The 23,305-nt window shown below is 41.2% G+C and overlaps 1 protein-coding gene across 16 annotated transcripts in view; it reads left to right on the top strand.

The window, feature by feature from the left end:
• The window catches only part of BRSK2 (BR serine/threonine kinase 2), a 302,070-nt gene that overhangs the window by 215,261 nt on the left and 63,504 nt on the right, over nt 1-23,305 (top strand). For all 16 annotated transcript variants that reach the window (XM_021403472.1, XM_021403470.1, XM_021403461.1 and 13 more), the window contains 4 exons: nt 5,309-5,425; nt 14,784-14,817; nt 16,203-16,271; nt 19,249-19,395. In XM_021403472.1, coding sequence (XP_021259147.1) covers nt 5,309-5,425; nt 14,784-14,817; nt 16,203-16,271; nt 19,249-19,395 — 367 coding nt within the window. The remainder of the gene's footprint in view (nt 1-5,308; nt 5,426-14,783; nt 14,818-16,202; nt 16,272-19,248; nt 19,396-23,305) is intronic.

Below are 23,305 nucleotides of genomic sequence, written 5' to 3'. Positions count from 1 at the left end.
ATTTCACAGCAGTAGTGCTAAAATCTCTCATATATTACTGCAGGCAGGAGCTGCAGAGCACTGTCAGTAGAGGAAACATGCTTTTACAAAGAAATCTGGGATGCCTTCAAAAAGCAGAGAAAGCCAAAGAATGCCAGGTGACATTCTGTCCTGTTAGGTAGTGCCACCTTCTTAGTGCCTCCCGCTTTGCCTTGCTTCATTTATAAGGAGGATGCAGAGATGATCTGCGAAATAATCAAAATTACCACGGCCAAAATTGAAATTATGGCCCAAAGTCTTCAAATGTGAGAGTGGGCTTGAAGCTGTGGAATTTTATAATGTCGACTTCTGGTATTTCTTCTGGGGGTCTTTGTGTCTTTAGATTTTGAAGTTTTCTTTCAGACCATCAAATTAGAAAGGTACCTTCTTTCCCTGATGAGAGCTGAGATTTGCCAATCTTTGCCTGAATCCAGGAGCTGCAGATCTAGGACTGAGACTCACTCTAAACAGTGAGGAGTTTAAACATTTTCCTTGTAGAAAAAACTGGAGAAAAAAACATTAGGTACAGCAGCTGCAATGTCAAAAACAAAGTTACCAGCTCAGCTGAAGTCAGAGGATGTGTATTTTCCTAAGTTCATTTCTTTACGTAAGCCACTGGAAACTCAAAAATGGCATAGTCTTACTGTAAGCATAACCAGGTAACATCCTTTGGCAAGTGCATTCATGGTGATCAGACGTGACAGTCTGTTCTGTCTTTGGAATACATGAATATATGTTTTGAGGCAAGGTTTTTAGGGAGGGGCAGTATATATTAATACATCAGTAGAAATAATTGTATTAAAAACAGACAACGTTTCAGGCATTCAAGCACTTCTTTGGAATTCCTGAGATGTTTAGAGATCTTGTCCTTTTTCCTAGCTATATTTGCTTGTTCTGCAGGCTTCTGTGAAATATTACTGAATTTGAGCGTAGCAACCATGACTCTAAACAAAGATTCCTCTGTAGGTAGATGCCAGTTACACATTTGGATCTTATTTGCAGAACCAAGAGAAAATAAGATGAAAGGCCTTTTCTGCTCATGAAAATTGAAAATATTGCTTCTCATACTGTTAACACTGATAAATTATTTGCATCACATCAGGCTTCTGCTAAGCACTTTTAAGAGGTATACTGCAGAACAATTATTCTGTGGTTGAGCCCTTCTGGGATTTTGGGGTCAGTAAGAAAAGCATTTGCAAAGTAGCCAACAATTTGATTAGTACAAATGACCTGCAACTACACTAATTAGGAGGTTTCTCGGATTAGAAATCTATGACCTAAAATGAGTTGTCATAGAAACTGATGGGAATGTTTCAGCTCAAAAATCACTTCAAAATAATGGGTTGGTTCATCATCTTGTGCCAAGTGACATAGTTTCCTCGGATCCAAGATCTTGAATCTGTCTCTACACCCAAAATCTTCTGCCAGCCCTGGGTGAGAGGAAGAGAGTGGCTGTTTTACTTCCATTTTTCACTGTGCTGCACTTGTCTGCAGTACAGCTCTAGGGATGTTCCCAGAGCAGGAGGACAGGCTAAGAGAGGCAATGGAGGGATTTGGATGAGCTGGCTGGATAGCATCACTGGGAGCAACCAGAAAGTAAACTTGACCAGTGTGTGAGTGTGAAGCTGTAACACCTTACTGAATGTGTATGCCTTTCATTTTCTCTGCACCACCTCTGAGAACTGTGCCCATTTCCATGGGACCCTTTTTTCAGACCTCTATCTCTTTCTCTCTCCCCATTCTCATCTTGTGCTGCAATGGAATTGTAAAGCCTTTGTTGTACTCTGTCAAAGAAGGATGTTGCAGAGAGCCTGACAGCGTCATAGCTCATTTAATGGCTCCCTTGCACTCCCACGATCTCCCTTCAAAAGCCTGCTGCATGCAAGCTCATGGAGCTGACTTCTTACTCCATTGTCTGGGGTGAGGAGTTCTAGGCAGTCTGTGACCACCCTGGGTCAGGATTTCAGCGACTTCTGCAGGGCTGTATTTCCTTTTCAGATTCTTTTTCAGCATATGTAGGGCCCAAGAGGAATGTTGGCCGTGTTTGTGACAAAAGAAGTTGCTTTCATCTATTCTGATTTTCCAGCCACGTGCTAAAGTCCCTACAGCTTTAGAGTCTTTAGAACAATCAAAAGGTAACGAGTCCTCTGTTCTACCTGCAGAGCGAGGAGTTGATGTGGTCATATATGACATAGAGAGCCAGAGAGATCAGCTGGAATGGGACCAAATTAAATGCATTTACTCTGCAATGTTCCATTAATGCCAAGTAATTACCACATACAGTGGGATTTTTGTTTTGTTTTGTTTTGTTTCATTTTGGCACAAGAGAATTCCTTCCAAATATGAATGCATAAGGCCATCCAGGCAGATAGGCTCTTAGGTAAATCATAACAAGCCTTCCCTATTCCCATATGTTCCTCTCCCTTCCTTCTGGCATTTTTAAACTGGCAATATAAAGAAGGGAAATGCAAATGCAGGGAAGAAGGCTAATTCCCAGTGGAAGTGATGCTGCTTCTGCTACTCTGGTGTAGGCTCTTGGCCTCCCAAGATGGTCCCCAGATTCAAAGTGCTCCAAAGATAGAGAGCAGAGATATGTCCCAGCTAGAAGGTGGAGCATAAAATTCTCTTGTGGTTGAGCTTGCAGGCAGTGCCTGGTCCCATTGGCACCCTGATTACTGAGAGGAGTGCTGCCACAATACAAAAAAAAATACTTATGTCTGCCATGACATTCCTGAGCTCACTGTCCATACCTGGCACTAGAGTCCATGTTAAAAGAGATATGGGAAGGGTCAGAGAGGTACAAAACTGCCTACTGGAAATTCTTGTGGTTTGGGGGCCCAGTCAGCAATGAATGCGTCAATTCTTGACGGAGTCCACATTCTGCTCTGCTGAGTGGGCTGTAGAGAAGAGGTGGAAATTATTCTTGGATTTTTTTTTGGTGTTTAGAGGAAAAAAAAGAAAACCCACAAAAACCCTAAAGGTCTACTGCCACCTCAAACTGCATACGTATTATCCCACTATACTTAGTCCCACATATCTGGAGGGAAGGCAATGTAAGGCTTTCAAAATGCTCTCTATGAGGTGAGTCAGGACCTCTAGCTAAAGACTACCACCAGCTCAGTTTGGTTGATCATTCAGGGAAAAGCATTGTACAACACAAGATGAAGCTCACTCCACATCTGATGGACGGTGGCATCCTCTGTCCTTTCTGTCTTACTATGGCTCTGGGAGAAAAAAAAAAAAAAAAGAATTTTATTTTTGCCACTTTACAGGAACTTTATTTTTCTAGTTGGTCCTCCCTTAAACTCAAGTCTGAACGTGCCTGTGTTGTGGATACCAGCTGATGAGAAGACGGGATGAAATGGTGAAGAGACTTCTTTCCCCTGGTGAATAATGTATTCTTTATCAAGGGTGTCATCCCTTCCCTTTCACTGCCTCTGAGTGGTCTGAGAGTGAGGCTGGCTCAGGGCTCACATACGTTCTGCACCAGCCAGAGCTTGAGGCAAGTCTGCTGAGACTGTTGTGGCTCTGAGGCATGGAAGGGTAGCGTTTGTACATTTCCTTTTGCTGCACCGTTCTCCTGAACGAATGTGAGATGTTTTGTAACGAACATACATCCAGTTTGGAGAAATGCTGCGTTCAGGTCACATTGTACCTTAACTGTTGGATTTCCTAGCTCACATCAAAAGCAGGATCCTTAATGGCCGTTTTAAATGTCCTTAATGGCAATCATAGGGCTCAGTGATAAGTAAATGGCCAGTATCTGTTTTGAATGTGCGCTGTTTTGCTGGAAGTCTCCTTTAGAAATATCTATTACACTCCCCAAGTATCCTATTACAGCATATTCTGGTTTTGCATCAAGTTAGCCTGCATTATTTACAAGTTGTCTCTAATTGATCATTCCAGACTTCTGTTCAGATCAGAGATCATTTCCAAGACATTGTCATACTCTGTATGTTTATCTGGGGGGGTGGAGACTGATCTCCTTTACAGGTGGATGGAGGTATAATTACACTTGCATCCATGTGCAGTGCTAGAGGAGCGTTATAAAAATGAAGAGAAGATGGTATAAGACTGAGGCTGAGCTCTGTTATGGGTGTTGCTGGATTAGATTATGCTAATGCTGGGTCTTCAGTTTCTGGGCAGGTAACTTTCTATTGAACCATTGTAGCAAATGGCTGTTGTTTGCCTGACATTCATGCATACTGTCAATTGACCATTTCCAGTAGGTTTGTGTTCTAACAGGGCACCTGAACTGACTGTTCTGCCTTGAAGATTTTTCTCTGAGTTGCACCTTTTATCAGCAAGACATCAAAGATGCACATTTTGCCTTCTTATAAGTAAAGACAAGAGAAGAGAGCTTTTTTCAGCCTGCCTAAAGTCCTTCTCTCATCTCTGTGACTCTTCAAGAGCTGCAAATAAAAAGGCAAAAAAGCCATCTCAATTTTAATACAGGGTTTTTTGTTTTGGATATAAAATCATGTAAATGTAACAGTTGTACAAAAGTACTTGAGTACTGAGAAACAGATGGGTGTGCATAGCGGTGTTGCCTGCGGGTAATGGAAATGAGTAAATTAGTCAATATACATTTTCTTTGATTTAAAACAGGAGTTACCATCCTGAAGGTCATGGCTGCCTGCTTGCTGCTTGTTCCCATGTTGCCAAATAATAAAAGAATTGAGCTTTGCTGGAAGGAAGGGAATCCTCTCTCTTCTTTCCTGCTGTTAATACTCTCAGTTGAAAGCAGTGCTGGGTTCAAGGAGTTTCTCCATTGGAGCTAGCTGCCCAAAATGTTTTCAAAGCCATATGCCTATGTAAACAACTCCTAATAGGAGCTTTTTGCAGTAGCATTTACAACAAATACATTTTTTTTTCTCACGACTTCACTAATACTGTTTACTGTCAAAGGAATACACTGATGGCATTCACTCCTACCTTAAGAAGCTGGCATTTGGTGGAGTATGTCAGCCCTAAATCCAAACTGAAAATTTCCTCATACAGTTTCCCTCAGTCTCTCTCTCAGACTGCGTTGATATTGCTCATTTCCTGTAAGGACAGTGCAGGCTCAAACCTTGCATTCATCAGGATGGGCATTTGGAAGATGGTTTGGAGTACTGCAAAGACTGGATTTTGGGGGTGTGTGTTCTCCTGTCTGGAAGAGAAAAAGAATGACATCAACTAAAATGTAATAGGTTGGATGCTATGCTGGATTAAAAAAAAACAAAACAGGCCTTGGAGTGGGAATGCTGTCACAGATAATTTAACTTGCATTTTGATCCTTTCTTTACAGCCACAGGGACTTAAAACCAGAAAACCTACTGCTGGATGAAAAGAACAATATCCGGATAGCAGACTTCGGGATGGCATCACTGCAGGTTGGGGACAGCTTGTTAGAAACCAGTTGTGGGTGAGTGTCTGAAAGCGTATTGCAAATAGTCAGTGACAGATTCCAGACATAAAAAATTTCAATAGTAGGAGATTTGAGGAAGAGCTGCAGTCTTGCATTGTGCATCATTATTTCCTAGTAAGTTAGAAAATTTATGAAATGTATGTAGGCATAAGATGGCTAAAATAAGGGTTTTTTAAAGTGCTTTACAGTGAAAAGCAGGCCTATGTAGATGTCACATATGGATATAAAAATCAAGGCTTTCAGGTTTGGACTCATCTGTCTAGTGTGGCTTGTGTTTTCTTTCACTGGATGAATGATATTTGGAAAATGAAAGCAGTGGTGAAACCTGTTTTAAGAAGAGGCTTTAAAACATTAGGAGGTGGGAGAAAAAAGGAATCTAGGGCATCTGAAATGGAATTTGCATGTTCTCTTCAGGCTGCCTGCTTGCAGCTCTTCCTGTTTATGCTCCACTCTGCTTCATTTCGGCTCACATCCAGGATTGACAGGGAGGCAGCAGAGGGTCCTTTGCAATTACAGGCAGGGCATGAATGCAGATACAAAGGAGACTGCTTGGAGGAATATCGCAGGGGCAGTCTAAAAACATTTCCATGTTAATTCAGTTGCCAGCAGGAGCTTTCTAGGAATTTCCAAGGGAGCCAGCAATAAGCCCAACAGCTGAGTGAAGACCTGGTGCCTGGCCGAGAACAGGATGAGCATTTCAGGAGTAATACCCTCTGATCACCATCATCTCTAGGGATACCACAGGCACCATGGTCCCCCAGAGCCCTGACTCTGTGCTATGTTGACTGTGCAGTGTGCTGCTGCAGTGAGCTGTGGCAAGGGCAGCAGCTGCATCGAGCTGCTGCAGCCTGCACCACTATGCCAGCTTTTAGCTGTGTCTGAATTTGTTACTACAGCAAGCTCAGCAACTGGAGTTGCAGAAAGTACCAGCAGTTCTGCATCTCCTCCCATACACACCTACTCTTCCTGGCCCTTGGCAGTGTAAATGGTCATGACTTCAGCTCATCTCCATCCTCAGGCTGCTACAGGCCATGTCTTTTCAGTCTATGCCCTGAGGCAAGGCAATTCAGAGTAGACCCGGAGCCATACTGGCTGCCTTTACAGCCAATTCACTGCCTCTCAGTCCTGAGCTGTACAGCTTTGTGTTCCAAGTTTTGAATAATAAATTGCAAAATTGTTTGAAGCTGGTGATGTGATTGAATGGAGGTTGATGAATATACTGAGATGCACCCGTTCCTTCCTTGTCTGTGTCAAGATTTGACCTCTTACCAGTGCAGATGAAAAACAAAGAGGTGCGAGTCTGCACATCTGTTGCTTGCAGCTGCCTTCAAACCTCCCCTCTAGACTAAGAAATGAAGTCCTCACTGCAGGACCTCTACTCTTTAAATAAAATTATCTCCCTTCCTTCTGTGAAAAATAAAACAACAAAAAGTATGAAATCCAACTTAGTCTCACATTGCCCTGCAGGATTTTTCAAACTCCTTGTGAACCTCTTGGTAGGCTTCTTGTTCATGTTAGCAGCAGCCTGTGTCATCCGAGTCTAGAGTCTCAAAGGGAGATTTCCTTTCCGTAAGCAGTGCTGGAATTCAAGCCTCCACGTTTCAAGCAGAGCCAGCCCCCACTACTGCAGCCTTAAAATGCGCTAATAAAGAAATCAATGGAACGGAAGAGACGTGCCTGTAATAAACAGAACACAGCAGCAATGCTATGATCTCCTGCCTTGCAGATGTATTTTAAGTATGGTGCCAATCACTAGGCCTCCATGTGAGCTATTACACCACTTCATTAATTCTCCTGGCATGGAGCCCAGCATGGCTGGTACTGGTGCCTTGTGATCTATCTGGTTTGGGCGGTAAAGAGAGAAAGGAAGGAAGGAAGGAAGGAATATATAACAGTGTGCCTCATAGTTCACAAAGAAAGGCAATCTGGTTGTGACTCCCTTTCCCCAGGAGCACACACTAACCGACCTCAGAGCTTTTCAAGGCAACAATTTTACCTCCCCCTTGTAGATGGTACTTTCAGCCAGCATGAAAAGGAACAAAACAGACCGACTCATGGCTGAGATATGAAACTTTAATGAGATGTTCCTCCATGCACCCAGAAGTTAATTTTCAGAACGACTTTCTCTGTGCTGTGAAAGTTGGTAATGAGATGAAACTGTAACATTTCCAATGACAGCCACACAAGGAGTCTCCAGGTATTTCTGTCAGTCAGAGTGGGAGGATGAGATGGGGTTTAACAGCATGATGCGGTGAACTTTGTCAGTACAGCAGAGCTGTTAGTGTGCAACCAAAAATCCTCTGCTGTCACGAGTGAACTGCTTAGTCCAAAGTTTGACCACAGGTCCTTGACTGGCCTCAGAAAGCTATTCATGAGCCTTGTTGCACACCTCAGAGTCAGTGTCTGATGGGAGTTACTCCTTAGACCAGCATTATTTTCTGTAGTGCTGATGGCTACCTGGAAGAATTGATAAAAGTTCAGTCCAATTGTGTTTGTGTAGGGGAGAGAGGTAAGAATGGACTGACTGTTTCACTGACATCATTTGTCATTGCCAGACTTCAGTCAGGCCTTGGTTGTAGTTAATCCCCATTACTGAAAGCCTGTATTGCACAATCCTGCATATATGCATATACATGGAATAGTAAGCCATAGATTTAAACATGTGTCTTTAGACCTTTGAGGGGAAGAGGAACTGTGTGAATAATTCCGCTAACTGCAGAAACTACACAATAAGGCAGTCTTGTGGAGAGAGAGTCCCTGAGCTACTGAAGTAACCCAACAAATCTTTGCTGTCCCTCCAGGAGCAGGGGAGTTCTGTGAGCAAACAGCAGACAACAAAGGAAGCGGAGGATGTGGTTGGATGCTGTTTCTATTAGTTTAGATCTCTTGGGCTCTTCCTCCTCTTTACCCTTCCAAGCAATGACATGCAGAGACGATCCCTCATCTCTTTCAACAGTGATTCTTCCCAGCGTACTGCCTTGCAGTGCTTCAGAATGTTAGATACTGAGCAATCCCTCCTACTTGTCTCTAGGCAAGAAGAATGAGTTTCTTATGGTTAAATCTCTGAACCTAAATGATCTGAGCTTGATTTCTGCCTCTGCTGCGGGCATTCATGGTAGTCTTAGACAAGTCACATTACCCCTCTGTGCTTCAGTTCTCAATCTTAGCAAGTTATTATAGTGCCCAAGTTGCTCTGAACATAATCTGAAATTATATCTATAGGAGTCTTGGAAAAGTAGGAACATTTTTTCTCTTTTCTTGAATGAAAAGAGCTCATGAATTGAAGGATTGATAGGGGATACTGTTGAGTTATAATTCTTGGGAGTTTGTAATGATCCTAATTCCCATTGCTCCTTACAGAAAGCTGATAAAGTACGTTTTTGCCATCTCTGCAATTCTCTCCATTTCACTTACTGTGAAACAATACCATGTCCCTCAGGAAGGAGATTGCTGCAGGCCACCAGGTGATGGAGAACCCCACAGCAGTGCTGGTCTCTGTGCTGCCTCTAAATCTCTTGATCCCAAACAACTATGAGCTGGGACCAAGCCAACACATATATGTAGCTTTCTCCAACACCAGATATGATTCCCAAAGAGGCAGTCAGTACAGGCCCATGATTAACTGACTGTATATGCAGCAATTCTCCCCTATCAGTGTCTCTGTTGGGAACCCCTAGAGAAATCCAGAGATCTGTGCATGTGGGAAGAATTATGTTGATTACGTGCTCTAATTTTCTTGAGTGAGAAGAAAGCCATTGTGCATGACAGTGGCATAATGAAGGAAGAGAAAATAGCAACTTCCAACCCCAACACAGTCCATTCCTCTGCTCTCAGCTCTCCCTAGCAAATGCTGGCGACACTTTGCAGACCCATCAGCTGCCCATATACATCAGAAAAAAAAAAAAACAACACCATTTTCCCATTAGAATTGATTACTATTTCTTTTTGAGCTGAGGATATCTGTAACACCAAATCCAGTGTGTGTTTGTTAGAAATGCTAACAGGGATCATCTAGCTCCTAATTTGCTTACCTCTTGCATTTGATCTATCACCACACCTGTGATGAGATAATTCAGAAGAGTGGAATTCAGTTGCTGTCCATCTCAGTGTCCAAGCTCCATTTCTAATTTAATGTCAAGGCATGATGATGCATATATCCTTTCTCTTCTACAGAGTTATGTATACAAATGTGTGTGTGTTATCTAAAACATATGGAAATGTCCTGCATCTAGGTATTGTTCGTGTATCAAATTCAGGCTCTTGAAATTAGGAAATGCCAGAATTCGTAATTTTTATCCCATCTCACCAGGAGTTTCCATTGCTAGCACTCTGTTCCCATCTCTTTCCCTGTTTTCCACTCCACTCCAGTCTTGCCAACTTCTCCCACTCATTTCTGCTCCATATTTGGTCCCATGTCCCAAATTCTTGTCTCTTTGTCACTAGATTCCAGCCCTGGTTTTCCCTACCTGGTTTTCCCAGCTCTCAGTCTCAGATCTAACTCCTGTTATTTGTGCACTCAGTTAGAGGTTCTGCGTTTTGAAATTCGGTGCATTGTGACAACCTCGGTCACAGCAGCTTCTACTATCAGTTTTAGGAAAAAAAATGGTTCTGTGAAGCATTGCCATTGCAGGTTGAATTTTCATCCTGATTCTCTAGAGAATTTCCATTAGTCAATACAAACTTTTCTAGTGGTTGTGTTTGAATACATTTTTCCCGAGAATGTGAATCCATCATCAAGTTTTTCCTTTGCATTTAAGGATGCTAGTAATTTTCAGTTTTTATGGGAAAAAGCACATTTAATTTAAATAAGATTGAAATAGTAGACACAAACATGAAACCAGTCTGAAGCAGACAAACAGAAGAGAAAATCTCTGAGCTGTTAGATTGGTAGCAAGTCATAAGCAATTTTAAATGAGGATTATGAAGGGAGATATTAGACAACCTTATTAATAAGGGCTAATACGAGCCTTACCTATAATACATTTCAAGGTACATTAAAAGAGCTTTAAGTCTGCAAAATTAAGTTCTGAGAATTTAAGATATGCTCCTTTTTAGATTACTAGTATAAAATTAACTTGGTCCCAGAATATTCATGAACGTTAGGATAAGTGCATTAATTATGAGCTTATACAAGTTTTTCCACCGAATCTTTGTCTCATTTGGTGTTTTGATAGTGTGAGGCTTTTTGAATAAGCATCTGTTTAATGTTTGATTTATTCTAATTCTTTGTTTTATGGATCCATTCATAATTTCTGCTCACCACATTCAAGCCTTGCTATAGATGCTAGGTAGGATTTGCATCACAGTATTTTAGGTTTACAAATACTAACTACTCCAAAAATAAGGGAACCTGGAGCTTGCGATTAGCTGTGAACATCTCAATTTAAAGCACCTTTTCATTTGCATTCACAGAAGGACTGTGTTGCAGGCACAGAGAGCTTGATTCTCCAAGTATGTCAATCAACTGCCTCCTCACAATGTTATCCTTGGTGGCACCACACTTCCCCCACTTGACCACTGGCTTTCCAACTGCTGCAAAAGTAAAGCAGAGGCATTGTGGACAGCAGCAGACCCACTGCTTCATGCTCACTTATCTACAGAGTGCAGCGTAGCCTGTCTAGGCTTCACTTTAGCGGTTCGTAGCTTTTGAGTACTGCACCTTGCGTTCTTTATGCTCTTTTAATATAGGGACCTGTTTCAATTTTTAAATTAAGATCTCTTAAAGGATCTAAGTCTTAATAATTTGAACTCCTGTATTAATTAATGAACTGATCTGCAAATTCACAGAAAGTCTATTTGCGCTTGAGGAGTAAACAGCTGTAAGATGGCTGAGGGCTAGATGCTGAGTTTTCTCCTATAGTGCTAAATGACTGAGTTGAAGCTTTAATTGCAAAATAGCACTCAGCCTTAACTACAGCTACTACTTTAATTACAGCCCTACCTGCAGTTACTGCCTTCACTACAGCCTTAACTACCCACTGCTCCTGAAACTGTTTCTTGAGTCCCTCCCTGCATTACTTTGCTGCATGATCTGTGGCTGTTGCTTTCCCCACAGGATGCTCTAACATGCATTCTTCTTGTGAAGAATTCCCTTTCTCTGTTTTGCTGTGCCTCTCACATTCCTCTTCATCTCAGCCCTTTGCTGCCCAGCACAGGGGGAACACACAGGCAGCCTTTTGCTCTAGTGGGTGGCTTCTGTCTCCAAAAGCCAGCTAAGAGATAGTAGTTAACTTGGGGGGAAGAAGCGGGTCTAGCATCTGAGCAATAGCAAAAACAGCCAGACGCAAGAGGGCTTCGGCGCACCTCCTTTATAAAGGTATCTTCAAGCAAAGAGAGAACAAGACTTCTTCCTCCCTCTCAACTGAAATACTGCCTCCAGCTGTAAGGTGTGAAGAATGGCAGAGAAGCATTTCCTCTTCCCCAAGCAGTGTCTTCTTAAAGCATGGATCCAAAGTACCCAAGCATGGAGATTCATCTTTAATGGGACCTGTCAGGAAGTGCAATACATGATTTGACGCATTATAGAGCACTATCATACAGTACAGCTCTCCCTCTGCTCCCTCATCAACCTTCTCTGGAAAAGCAGTTGCTGCATAAAACATTCACAGGCAGTAGATTTATCCGTGCACTGTACAGGTCTCTCTTACGTATGTACTGAGACAGGAGGTCAGAACTGCTTGCACACAAATCAGAGGCACATCACATCTGCACTGAAGATACAGCACTGGTTGTCTCAGATCTGCTCTAGCTTTATTGTATCCATGTGTCGAGATCAAAACCTACTTGTCTAGTTTTTCAGATGAAATTCAGGATAGATGCATCAAGGATGCGTCTCTCTGATTGCACGGACTTGTAGTGGATTTCACCATTGCACTTTGAATTATTTCCCCTGGTCGAAGTCCCATGTAAATACTTTGCTAAGGGCCCACAAGGTCTGTTAGGATTCCTGTGTCCAAGAGTCACAGCTGTGAATGACCATTCAAAGAGCCCTTCCTGCCCCAGGCAGACTAGCCTGGGAAAATCAACATCACCCTTGAAATAAACATTGCCAACACTGGAGCTTTTTTGCAGCAGTACCCGCAGGCAGCAGCTGCTTCTTGATCTTGCTGAGCCATATACTTATTATCAAGGGTGAATTGTAACTTTTGCTGCACGGAGATGTAGCTGAAAGATGAGGAGATGATGTAGGGGAAGAGGCAGGGAATATATCGAATATTGAATAATTATTGATAAGAGCCAAAGACGTACTCAGGATTCTATAGACAGATAAATAGATTTTTTATTAAATTTTTATTTTCTCTTTAAAGCAGTTGAATGTCCTTTATGATTTGCAGCATGGAGATGAGTTTTCTACAGATTTCTGGCTGGCCAGAGGAACCTGTTTAGAGCTGTTTGCCAAGATAGTGCTGCAGATATCCTGATAGTGTGTTGCTGGCAAGAATTCAGAGTGGCTATGCCAGAAATCTGTGCTCTCTGGGCAGTTGCAGTGCAGCTGTTGAATGATTGAATCAATACAACTTGTTGAAATGATTTATTGTAATGTTTTCTCCACCCATTCTGTTAGATTTTAGCAGAATTTCACCAGTGTCTTGAAAGACACCTCGCAGATTCCACTGCACTCAACAGACATAAGAGAAGTAAAATGCTTTAAGTGCATTTGCTACTGAGATTCATAACTGGGTATCTACGCATCTTGTGTTCTTCATTGTACTTATGTTCTTCTTTTCAAGGATATTTGCAAGATGGTTGTATACTTCAGCATCTGCAATTAAGAATTCTGAAATCTGTCTTTGCTGGAGTTGCAAACGTCTGGGAGGTGTGAAAGCAGCAGTGGTGTTGCTCGTTTTAGTCAGAGCATCACACTTATGATGAGGTTCTGGTCACCTTTTTCAACCTGTTGTGGCCAGCAGCAACTTTTAAAAACTCATCTGAGTTCCTGTGGCTGCCAAAGACAGAGCCGCCAAAAGAGCCCATTGAGTCTGTCCTCCCCACTAGGCACAAGTACTTTCTTACCAGAATCCCAGAGCATCCAAGGGTTAACCTATCCAGCTCTCCAAGGCAAGATGTTTCTTGTCTTGATACGCCTTTCAAAGTTTATAAAATCAGGTCTAAATTAAGACCTGGGATCAGTACTGAATGCATAGGCCTGGTCATAATACCTATGGCAGCCTCTTACAGGAGAAGTGTTATTAGATAGTGTGCTAGACTTACAAGTTCCGCTTTTCCTAAAGTTTGTGAGAAATCAGTTATGTTTAATCTCTCCTTGCTTAAGCTTTGTATTCAAGGTAGCTGCAGTTCTAGTTGTACTTCAAGTTTATTATCACAGTCTGCCAAAAGCTGTGATACCAAATCACATGTGCCATGCACTCAGGATGATATTTTACCGTAAGTGTAATGTGTATGGAAATGTAATTAATGGACTGTCTCACTGGGCATTAAAGGAGCATCCCAGCACAAAGCTAACCTCGCTATGCTTCTGTTTTGCTCATTACTTTGTGAGACAGGTATTGCCCAGCCATGATTGTGTTTGTCACAGGAAACAAATGCACAAATGAAGACAAGCTCAAGGACTGCTGGGAGATGTCAGTATAAACAATAGTGAGATTTGCACACATGTTTCAGACAGTTTGCATCCCTTCTACTTGTCAAGTTACTTTAATGAGGGCTATAAAAATAAATAGCCATGGCTATAATCTTTAGGAATTAAAATGATTACCTGGCAAGTTGAAGTAATTAACTATTCTCAGCCAAGAATCAAGGAAGAGATAGATGGGTAGAAGGATGTGAAGAGAATATATTAGCTCAAAAGGTAGCAGTACTGTTGTCCATCCTTTCTGTGTGTGTTTTTGTTGTGGTTTTGTTTGTTTTTTTTTAAGAAAAATAAATTGCAGGTTGAAATCATATATTGGCAGCTTTTACAACTGCTGGAGTAACTGAGAGCACTCTTAGCAGAAGAAGTGCAAGAAATGGTTTGGGGATACATGTGTTGGCTCTGAAAACATTGTTCTTTTTTTTTTTTCCTAAAAGACCTTACAGTGTGTGCCTTCCTTCTAGTTGTATGTATGGGCAAGTGAAAGTGAAGAGTTGGAGGGTTGGAATTTTATATAATCATAAAATATGCCTGCTCTTCCATTCCTTTTAAGAGATTCATATTAGGGCCATAGAATTTTGAATTATGCTAGTTGTTGACCATTTCTGAGTTTGTCTTGGAAATATATTCTCATTAAAGTAATAAAAAGGGCTGTTTTTGCAAACTTGCTTTCTGTGTGGATGAGCCAATCCTGATTCTGGTAAGCAAGAGGGAAAATGCAAATAATTCGTAAATACGTGCTCATCTCGCTATTTTGTGTTTCAGATCACCACATTATGCCTGCCCTGAAGTTATCCGGGTAAGTTGATTAAAATCAGTGTATGTTTTCTTAGAAGCGTCACTAATTGCATGGGTGCAGATAGACTCTCTCTACAGGAAATCCGTCCAAGACAGACAGCATGGGAAAGGAGAGAGTAAACATAACTGTGGCTTTGGTTGTTTGGTTCAGCCCTGAATCAAGCCACATCAGCTGTATGATCCTGTGTTGTTCTCACAATACCTTTGTGCCATGTTATCAGACAGAAAAGCCACTCAAGACACCTATGCCTTTCCTTCCCCAGGGTAGCTGTCATTTCAGCAGAAGAACTGGAGTTGGCTGTCAGTGATACCGGTTTCTTTTAAATGATAGGAACTATCCTTTCCCATCTGCTCTTCCTTTTGTCTTCTTAAAATAAATATTGAATATTACAGAGGCCAAATTTCCCCCCACCCTTTTTTAAGATGTTCTTTTTTATTATTTTCTATTTTTTGAATGATTTGGGTTGGAAGGGATCTTAAAGATCATCTAGTTCCAACCCCCCTGCTATAGGCAGGGACATCTCCCACTAGACCAGGTTGCTGAAGTTCCCTCCAACCTGACTTTGAACACTTCCAGGGAGGGGGCATCCACAGCTTCTCTGAGTAATCTGTTCCACTGCCTCACCACCCTTACAGTAAAAAATTTCTGCCTTACAGCTAAGCTAGATCTACCATTATCCCTTGTTCTGTAAAACTCCCTGGCAGAGTTCCTCTCCAGCTTTCTTGTGAACTCCCTTTAGGTACTGAAAGACTACAGTGAGGTCTCACCTCCAGGTTGAAAAACTCTCAGCCTGTCTTTCTAGGAGAGGTGCTTCATCCCTCTGTTCATCCTTGTGGCCTCCTCTGGACTCGCTGTAACAGGTCTGTGTCCTCTTTAGACTGGGGACCTCAGAGCTGAATGCATACAAGTCTAGTGGGGTTTCACAGGAGGAGCATATCACCCTTTTGAAGCATATCACTAATGTAAAGCCAAACGAGCATACAAAAGATATTGTCCAGCCAATACTATGAGTTCACAAATAATGTGACTGGTGACAAGCTCCCTGCAGAACTAGGGAAGAGAAAACACATTCTTGATGCCCTTAATGCACCTCCACCTCTGTTTCAGGACCAGTACTAAAAAGTTTCCAATCATCAGCCATCCCTACTCTGTTTCCTATTTCTGACCCCATTCTTGCAGAACCTAGATAAGTCTGTAAACTGATGTTCATAAAGAAACCAATTAATGGGCTGTGTCCTGGCCTCCTAGTTGGAAAGACTGCCTTGAGAGGCAGCTGGAGGAATCACAACGTATGGTTTCCCATTCTCCCCTCTCTTGTTCTTCGAGGATAATGAATTCATTTCCCAGTGAGCGCATTTTTGAATCTATGTGTCATTGCTGCACAGGGAGAAAAGTATGATGGAAGGAAAGCAGACGTCTGGAGCTGTGGAGTCATTTTATTTGCGTTGCTAGTGGTGAGTCATCTTCCTTGCTCCATCCTTTAAAAAAAAAAAGAAGAAATATTCAAAAATGCTGCTGTATTTAATGGTGATTCTATTGACATCATGTACAGAAAGGTTTTTTTTAGTTCTCCTATTTTTGTATCTCTCAACTGCATCCTTTCCTCTCAGTTCTACATCAGTCTCAGAGGAAAAGCAGGAAGAATATTTCACTGCTGCTTTGAAATGCGGCTGCCCTGCACATGAGAACATAGACAAGTGTCAAAGACTTGCCTCCGTAACTATCATTTGCTGTGTTGTAATACTGCAGCACTTTAAAGAGCCCCATTCTGAAAGCACACTGAAATTTTTGACCCAAAAGGGTGTACCACTCCAAAATACAGAAAATGTCAATTAAGTTGCCCTTCACAGATTAAACATGGCTGGTTTCGGCAAGTGTTTTTTTTTTTCTGCTGTATGTATATAAACATTTCATTAGGTATATGCATATGTTAACAGCAGTCTTTTATCAAGAGAAGATTTGAGTGCAACAGTTTTTTTTCATGCAAGTATTGGGCTATATTTTAATTTGGTTCACTAGAGTATACAACCCTGGGCCAATAGTATGATGTATAAATTAGTTTCCATCTGGCTCACTTGTTATACTTTTCTTAGTATTCAAAATGTAGTATTTTGTAACTTATCCTTCTTTTGATCAAAGTTTCAGTTCTCTGCGTGATTTATTCTGATTTACAGCACAGTGTAACATTCCCAAGTATACAATAATTGGATGTCCAGCTGAAAGCAAATAGGTTTGGCATTTGTTATCAATTCCCATGGTAAAGTGTAGGAAAATACAAATATATGCTCATATAAGCATGACATTACTATGTGCAGAATTAATGGTATATGTGAGAATAGATTTAATGCACGTTAAGTATTTTGTATTTGTAATAGTTTAAGTGATGATCTACAATTACAAAAACAAGAGGCCCGAAGCTAAATTTTGATGTCCTTTTTACTTTTATTAGTATACTCAGTTACTAATTCTTCACTTCAATGTTTTATTTTGACAGAAGCACTTATTCAATGAAACTAAAACTGTTGAAGTTGGATTCTGTTCATAATTTTGGCTTAAATACTTATTATACCTATTATAAAGTATATTTTTTCCAAAAATTGCACTGATAATTTTTTAAATGGTTAGACTTTAAATATCTTGTAGTATTCTGAGTATGATGCTTTAATTCTCCTTAACCAATTTTATTATTTTTAGTTACTATAATTCATTGACATTTATAATTTTAGATTTTTTTTCTTATCTTGATGCTGCATGGGAAGAATTTTGCCTGTCTCACCAAGTATCACCTGGAATCTCTTGCTCCTAACCAACTATTTGCGTGGGTGATAATGTAGTTATAAAATGAGCTCCTACTATGACAACTTGAGTTTGTAAGAAAAGGCAAGAGAGGTTGGCAAGATGATTGGGATATGTAGGAGTGGACTCTTCCTTCTAAGATGGCTTCTATGTTAAGATTTGGTGTCCCTCTGTTGCTGGGAAGCATCTTTGTCTATTCCTACATACATACACAAGCGTGCAAAATGACTGAAATGAGTCTATTATTGACAGAGAGTGCAGAGCTCTCCAGTTAATTATGTCAGGAAAAACCCTGCAAAAAGTCTCAAGCTGTAATAACACGTGGTAGTAATAAAAGAGCTGTAGTTGTTGCCTTCAGGAAATGCCACAAAGCAGCCTTGCCGACTTCATCGTGGATTAAATTGTGTTAGCCAAAGTACTGAACTATCAGAATTGATTTTCCCATAAGTCTGGAACTGTTGAGAAAAAGTAGGTAACTTGAGAGGTTGGTTGCGGAAGACAAGGAGGCTCTCTCTTCATGACTGCTTGAATGAACAACAGCAAATAGCATCCAGTAGTTGTTACCATCAGGTAGACTTTCCAAGGCTTCTGTAAATTAAGCTGTTGGTTTCAGTAAACCATGGACACAAGCCTGCTTATACAGATGCAGTACTCGCTGTAGTAAGAACAGTGCCAGCACTAACAACTGAAAGCTTCATTATCACAGCAGCTGACAGCTTGCAACTTCCCACAACCCTTCCTGGAAGCCAAGGAAGCTCAGCACATAGTGAAAGAGGGAAGTGAGATTATCAAGGAAGGTGCACACTTGCTATAAAAGGATATTGGCTTCAGTCAGTGGAGTTATCCTAAAGATTTCTGCTTTCCTCCTTTTTGTCCTTGCAGCGAGGATAGGCCTTTTGGTGCTTTTTGTGGCCAGCTGATGATCTATTCAAAATGAAATTTGAGCTAAAAAAAAAACCTCTAGCTATTCACATAAGTGAGCTGCAGGAGGGAAGGAATAGGGAGTGATGACCTGACCACAGCATGGGAACCGGATGGAGTGTATTAACCAGGTAGAACGTCTGCTGCTTCCAAAAGACTTGTGTTGGTTAGGGTTTTCTTTTTCAGCTGCGTCATTCCACTGCTCCATCAGAAAAAGGATATTCTTTACTGAAAGTCTCTCCAATGCTGTTCACCTCTTTTCCAATGTCTGCAATAAATGTGTCTGAGGAAGATTAAAAGTAAGGAGACGATAAACATTGCTGCAGTGAAAATATGCCCAGGAGGAACACCAGCAGATCAAAAGCTTGAGCTGAATTTAACTGAATACATGCATCTTTACTGAATTTGCCTGGAAAAGCAATTTCATATTATGTATTATGCTTTATACTGGTAGTCATTTTCTAATTAAAGGTTTAATAATAAAAACCCTGTATCCTCTGCTTTTTCCCTATGTTGGAGAAAATACAGCAGCACTAAGAAATTATTTATTTTCAGCGGATAAAAAGATTGTTTCACTTATTATACTACTTCATTATGAGCTGACGTTCTGTTTTCCTTTCTCTCACTGTGTTTATCCTGGCTTTTCTCCTTTTTGCCCTCCCCAACTCCCTTACCCTTCTCTCTCCCATCCACAAATCCGTCACGTCCCTGCAGGGTGCCCTGCCATTCGATGACGACAACTTGCGGCAGCTGTTGGAGAAGGTGAAACGTGGAGTGTTCCACATGCCACATTTTATCCCCCCGGACTGTCAGAACCTCTTGCGGGGGATGATTGAAGTGGATGCCTCGAAACGTCTCACGGTAAGAAAGCATTTGCTGCAAGTCATGTGATCGAGGCTTTGTTTGTCACCTCATTGCAGTTACAATTGAATAACTAAGGTAACTTGATTTACTGCCATTCCTGTGCACTTCCTCCTGAGCAAGGTATGATTTAAGCTGGTGGAGTCTTTGGTAAGAGGTTAGTTGCCTTCTCTTTTAAATGATGGGGCCAGATTACCTTTGTGTTGCTTCTCTGTCTTCATAATTCTTCCTCGTATGCTGCAGTGGGTATTTAGAATGACTCCCTACTAATCTCATCACAGTGCTACTGACCCATTAGCACATTTTGGAATCCACCTGGGTAGCGTGGCTCTCCTGGTGGCCGTACCAGTTTGTCAGGGACGTGATGTAATTGTTTGAAGGTCAAAACTATTTGGACTGTTCTTTGTAGCTTTGCTGTTAAACACAGTATGTTCTTTTTTCATTTCTGACAAAAAGTGTGACTTCTCACTTCAAGCCACACAGCTGCATTGTGTTCTATCCTGTGTGTGGTGTGCTCTGCATTATCCTCTAGCAGCCTTCAGAGCAGGTGCCTTCTAGTCTGCTGCTTCATGTTGTGCCCTGTGGTCCTGAGCATGATTAGGCCCGCAGTGCTGAGCTCCAGGCATTCAGCACTGCATCTTTGTAGGTAGGATATATCCCATCACTACAACAGAGAGCCTGCACGGATGAGCACTGTGTAGTGATTGTATCCTTCATTAACACTGCTTTAATGTTTAGGGGAATTAAAAAAAATTGGCAGTTAAAATCATTTTGGAAAGCAATCTTGCCTGCTTGTCAGTGGAGGCTTCAGCCTTTATGGGTACATTGCCCTTGTAAATCCTATTGTCAGGCTCTGGTGATGATTTTATACAGATTTACTAAGCTCACAGATTCTGAGTGGGAGTATGTATAAAGAAATGTAAATTTAAAACTCCTCCTGGTTCTTCAGTCTGCTAAAATATTTATAAATAAACTCTCAGATCAGTGCTTGGCCTCTCTGCTGAGATTGCTAACAACAGCATCAGTCTTCACCAGCTGTGATGGTGCTTTTGGGATGCAAACACCTGTCTGCTAAAAAGTGAACTTAAACTCTCTTCACAGCTCTCTTTACAGTATTACCTGACAGCTGCAGCCAGCCTTTTATTTTGTTCATTACAAAACGAGGTCATACTCTGTTTGATGATGTAGGTGAAAAGTTCTTCATGGTATTACTGGTATCCTTGCCTTTGCAAACTTAGTAGCTGTGACATTGTACTAAAGGAGTAGCACTGATATAAAACCAAATATATATATTAGGCACTTTAAAACCCCTTTTTCATTAGATTTTTAAAGGAAGAATGAAAACAATTATTTTTTCCAAGTATTTTCGTGGACAGAATGCTGCAGAGACAAGGGCTGTATCCTAGGACCAGAGAGCAGTTCTTTATGACCAAGTCACTAAGCCACTCTTTATCTGTTTCTTTTCCATAAAGTAAGTTTAACAGTATCCCCTACCTCACGAACTGGATAGAGCAAGGCAGTGAGGCAGCAGAGGGTAGGGGCCACAGTGGGTGGATAGATTAGACCTTGAATGATGAGTGTGTGCTGCCTTTTGCCTCCCAGATACATAGACTGCTGCTCTTGCTCAGGAAACCAGCACGATACAGAACAGATGAAATGTTCTTATTTTTCTCTCAAAGATCTTAGTGCAGATGGCTTGAGTATGCCAGTGAGCACAGATCATCAGACATTAGATCTTCTTCAAACTGTTAGGATTTAATTTTGCCAGAGAACACTCCAATTTCTTAATAGTGCCTGAAGGTTTGAAGTTGTGTGACACAGCAGAGAGAGCACACACGCAAGAGAGAAAAATGTTAAGGTAAATCAAGGTCCCATAGTGATCTCCCCATTTTCTTGATCAAAAAGAAGCTCTTGTTTCCTTAGAAAGAAACAAACAAACAAACAAAAAAAAACAGATCAAATTGTTACTGACAAGTACTCAACAGTGGATTGTGAATAAGAATTTGAAATAAAATGCAGTTAAGAGCTGAGAGCTGGGAGGAAAAAGAATAGCTCTTTGTTACTAGCTGCAATCTTATTTTCATTATTGTAGGGTCTCTTGGTTTGCTGTCCCTGCTGCTGTCACACTTCCCTTTCTATGCTGTTAGCATTCTGGTTACTTAGAGTGCCAGGCAGAATGGAGCTTTGTTTACTGCACAGGATCTAGGAATATGTAATTCATTTCAAGGAGAGATCTGAATTCTGTTTTAGCCGTGTCCTGCGGAAAAGAAAAAAAAATGATATGAGTATGGGTTTATTTGGAAGCCTCTATTCCTAGAAAATGTCTCACTTGAATCAATTTGCTATTTATATAAAAAATGTGAGCAAAATTGTCGCTTGGGTACAATAACGGCTGATGTACTGATCAGTTGTTCAGTATCTTACTGGTATATTCAGCAGAAAAATATAGTGATTATAAGGTCACTAGGATTTTTCTTCTTCTATTTTTCTCTTCCCTACTCTGCTTTGTTTCTTTTTTTTTCATGTATGTCTTTTTTTTCCTTTTCATCCAACTGCATTTCCCCCCCTGCAGTAATTGCCATTTCACAGTACACCCACACCTTCCCCAGTCCATCTGTTAAAATGATCAACAAAAACAGAACTAACTTTCACATTCAACTGTCATCATTCAGCTCCAGTGTTACAGCTTGAGACAATTAATGGAGAGGGGGGGCACTCAGAAGTATTGTTGCTGGCCCATTCCTGCCTTAAGAAGCTGACATTACCTTTTGTTGTATGTGATTCATTTATAGGAAGAGGATTTCATTATGTCTTAGTGGAATAATGTTCACACTCAGCGTATATTATGTAGTCTGAAGGATGGATAGTCAGATGTCCCTGACCACTCTCCTTTACTAGGCTTGTTTGGCTAAGCATGCTTTAGGTAAAAGAACCCATGTTTTTCTTTTACTAAAAGGAGATCCTGTCAGCTAGGTGTGGTATTTCTGTCTGCCCATGTTCAGGAAAGATTAAATCAAACAGGCAGTACTGCCAAGGATGAATGCTGAGGCGGCTGGAATTGGAGTGAGCTTCTCTGAATAGCACAGCCTAAAAAAGCTTGACTAGTCTACCTACATGATGTCTGAGAGAGAATGTACTAGTCATCCACATACACATTGGAGGTAATAGTCGGGGAGAGAAGGTTTAATCTAAAGGAAGATACTGGCACAAAAACAAGTGTATGTCAAATAGCCTTACATGAAACTAGACTGAAAACGAGAAGAAGCATTCTATCTCTATCAATGGGGTACAGGGGCAGCTTTCTAGCAGGAGTAGTGTCAGGAGGGAAAAGTGAACTAGTTTAAGGTTTCGTAAGGCTTATGGAAGAGAAACAGAGCTCTCGGTGCCTGCAGTACTGCAGGGTACGATTCCTTTCAATTATGTGCACTTCGACAAGTGAATGTGTTTTCCTTGGAGGTTTCCAATGACTCAGCATCTCTGCAGTGGAGAATTACAGTTCCTGTGGTGGAATCCATTTGCATTGCCTGTTGTTTCCTTCCACAGAAACAGAAAGGCAAAGAGGAGAAAGCAAGGAGCTTTGGTCCACTTTCCTGTTAAGATGAGTGAGCATTGTCAAAAGTGTGTATGTACAGCAAATAGGATCAGAGCAGATCAGTTATCGCAGAACAAGGGATTGTGATAACGTAGTTATTGTTCCCAGTGCTGACATCTTATTCCAGAATAAAATGAATTCTGTTGAATGTCCATACAGATGTTAAGGCTGAAATATTAGCCAAGTTAAATTATCCAAATTTTCAGAGTCTCCTCTCTGCTGTTCCTTTCCTTTCCTTTCCTTTCCTTTCCTTTCCTTTCCTTTCCTTTCCTTTCCTTTCCTTTCCTTTCCTTTCCTTTCCTTTCCTTTCCTTTCCTT

This window comes from Numida meleagris, chromosome 6 (genome assembly GCF_002078875.1).
Source record: "Numida meleagris isolate 19003 breed g44 Domestic line chromosome 6, NumMel1.0, whole genome shotgun sequence".
Classification (NCBI taxonomy): Eukaryota; Metazoa; Chordata; class Aves; order Galliformes; family Numididae; genus Numida; species Numida meleagris.
Note: the sequence above shows the minus strand (reverse complement) of the source record. Positions and strands in the feature narration are given on the sequence as shown.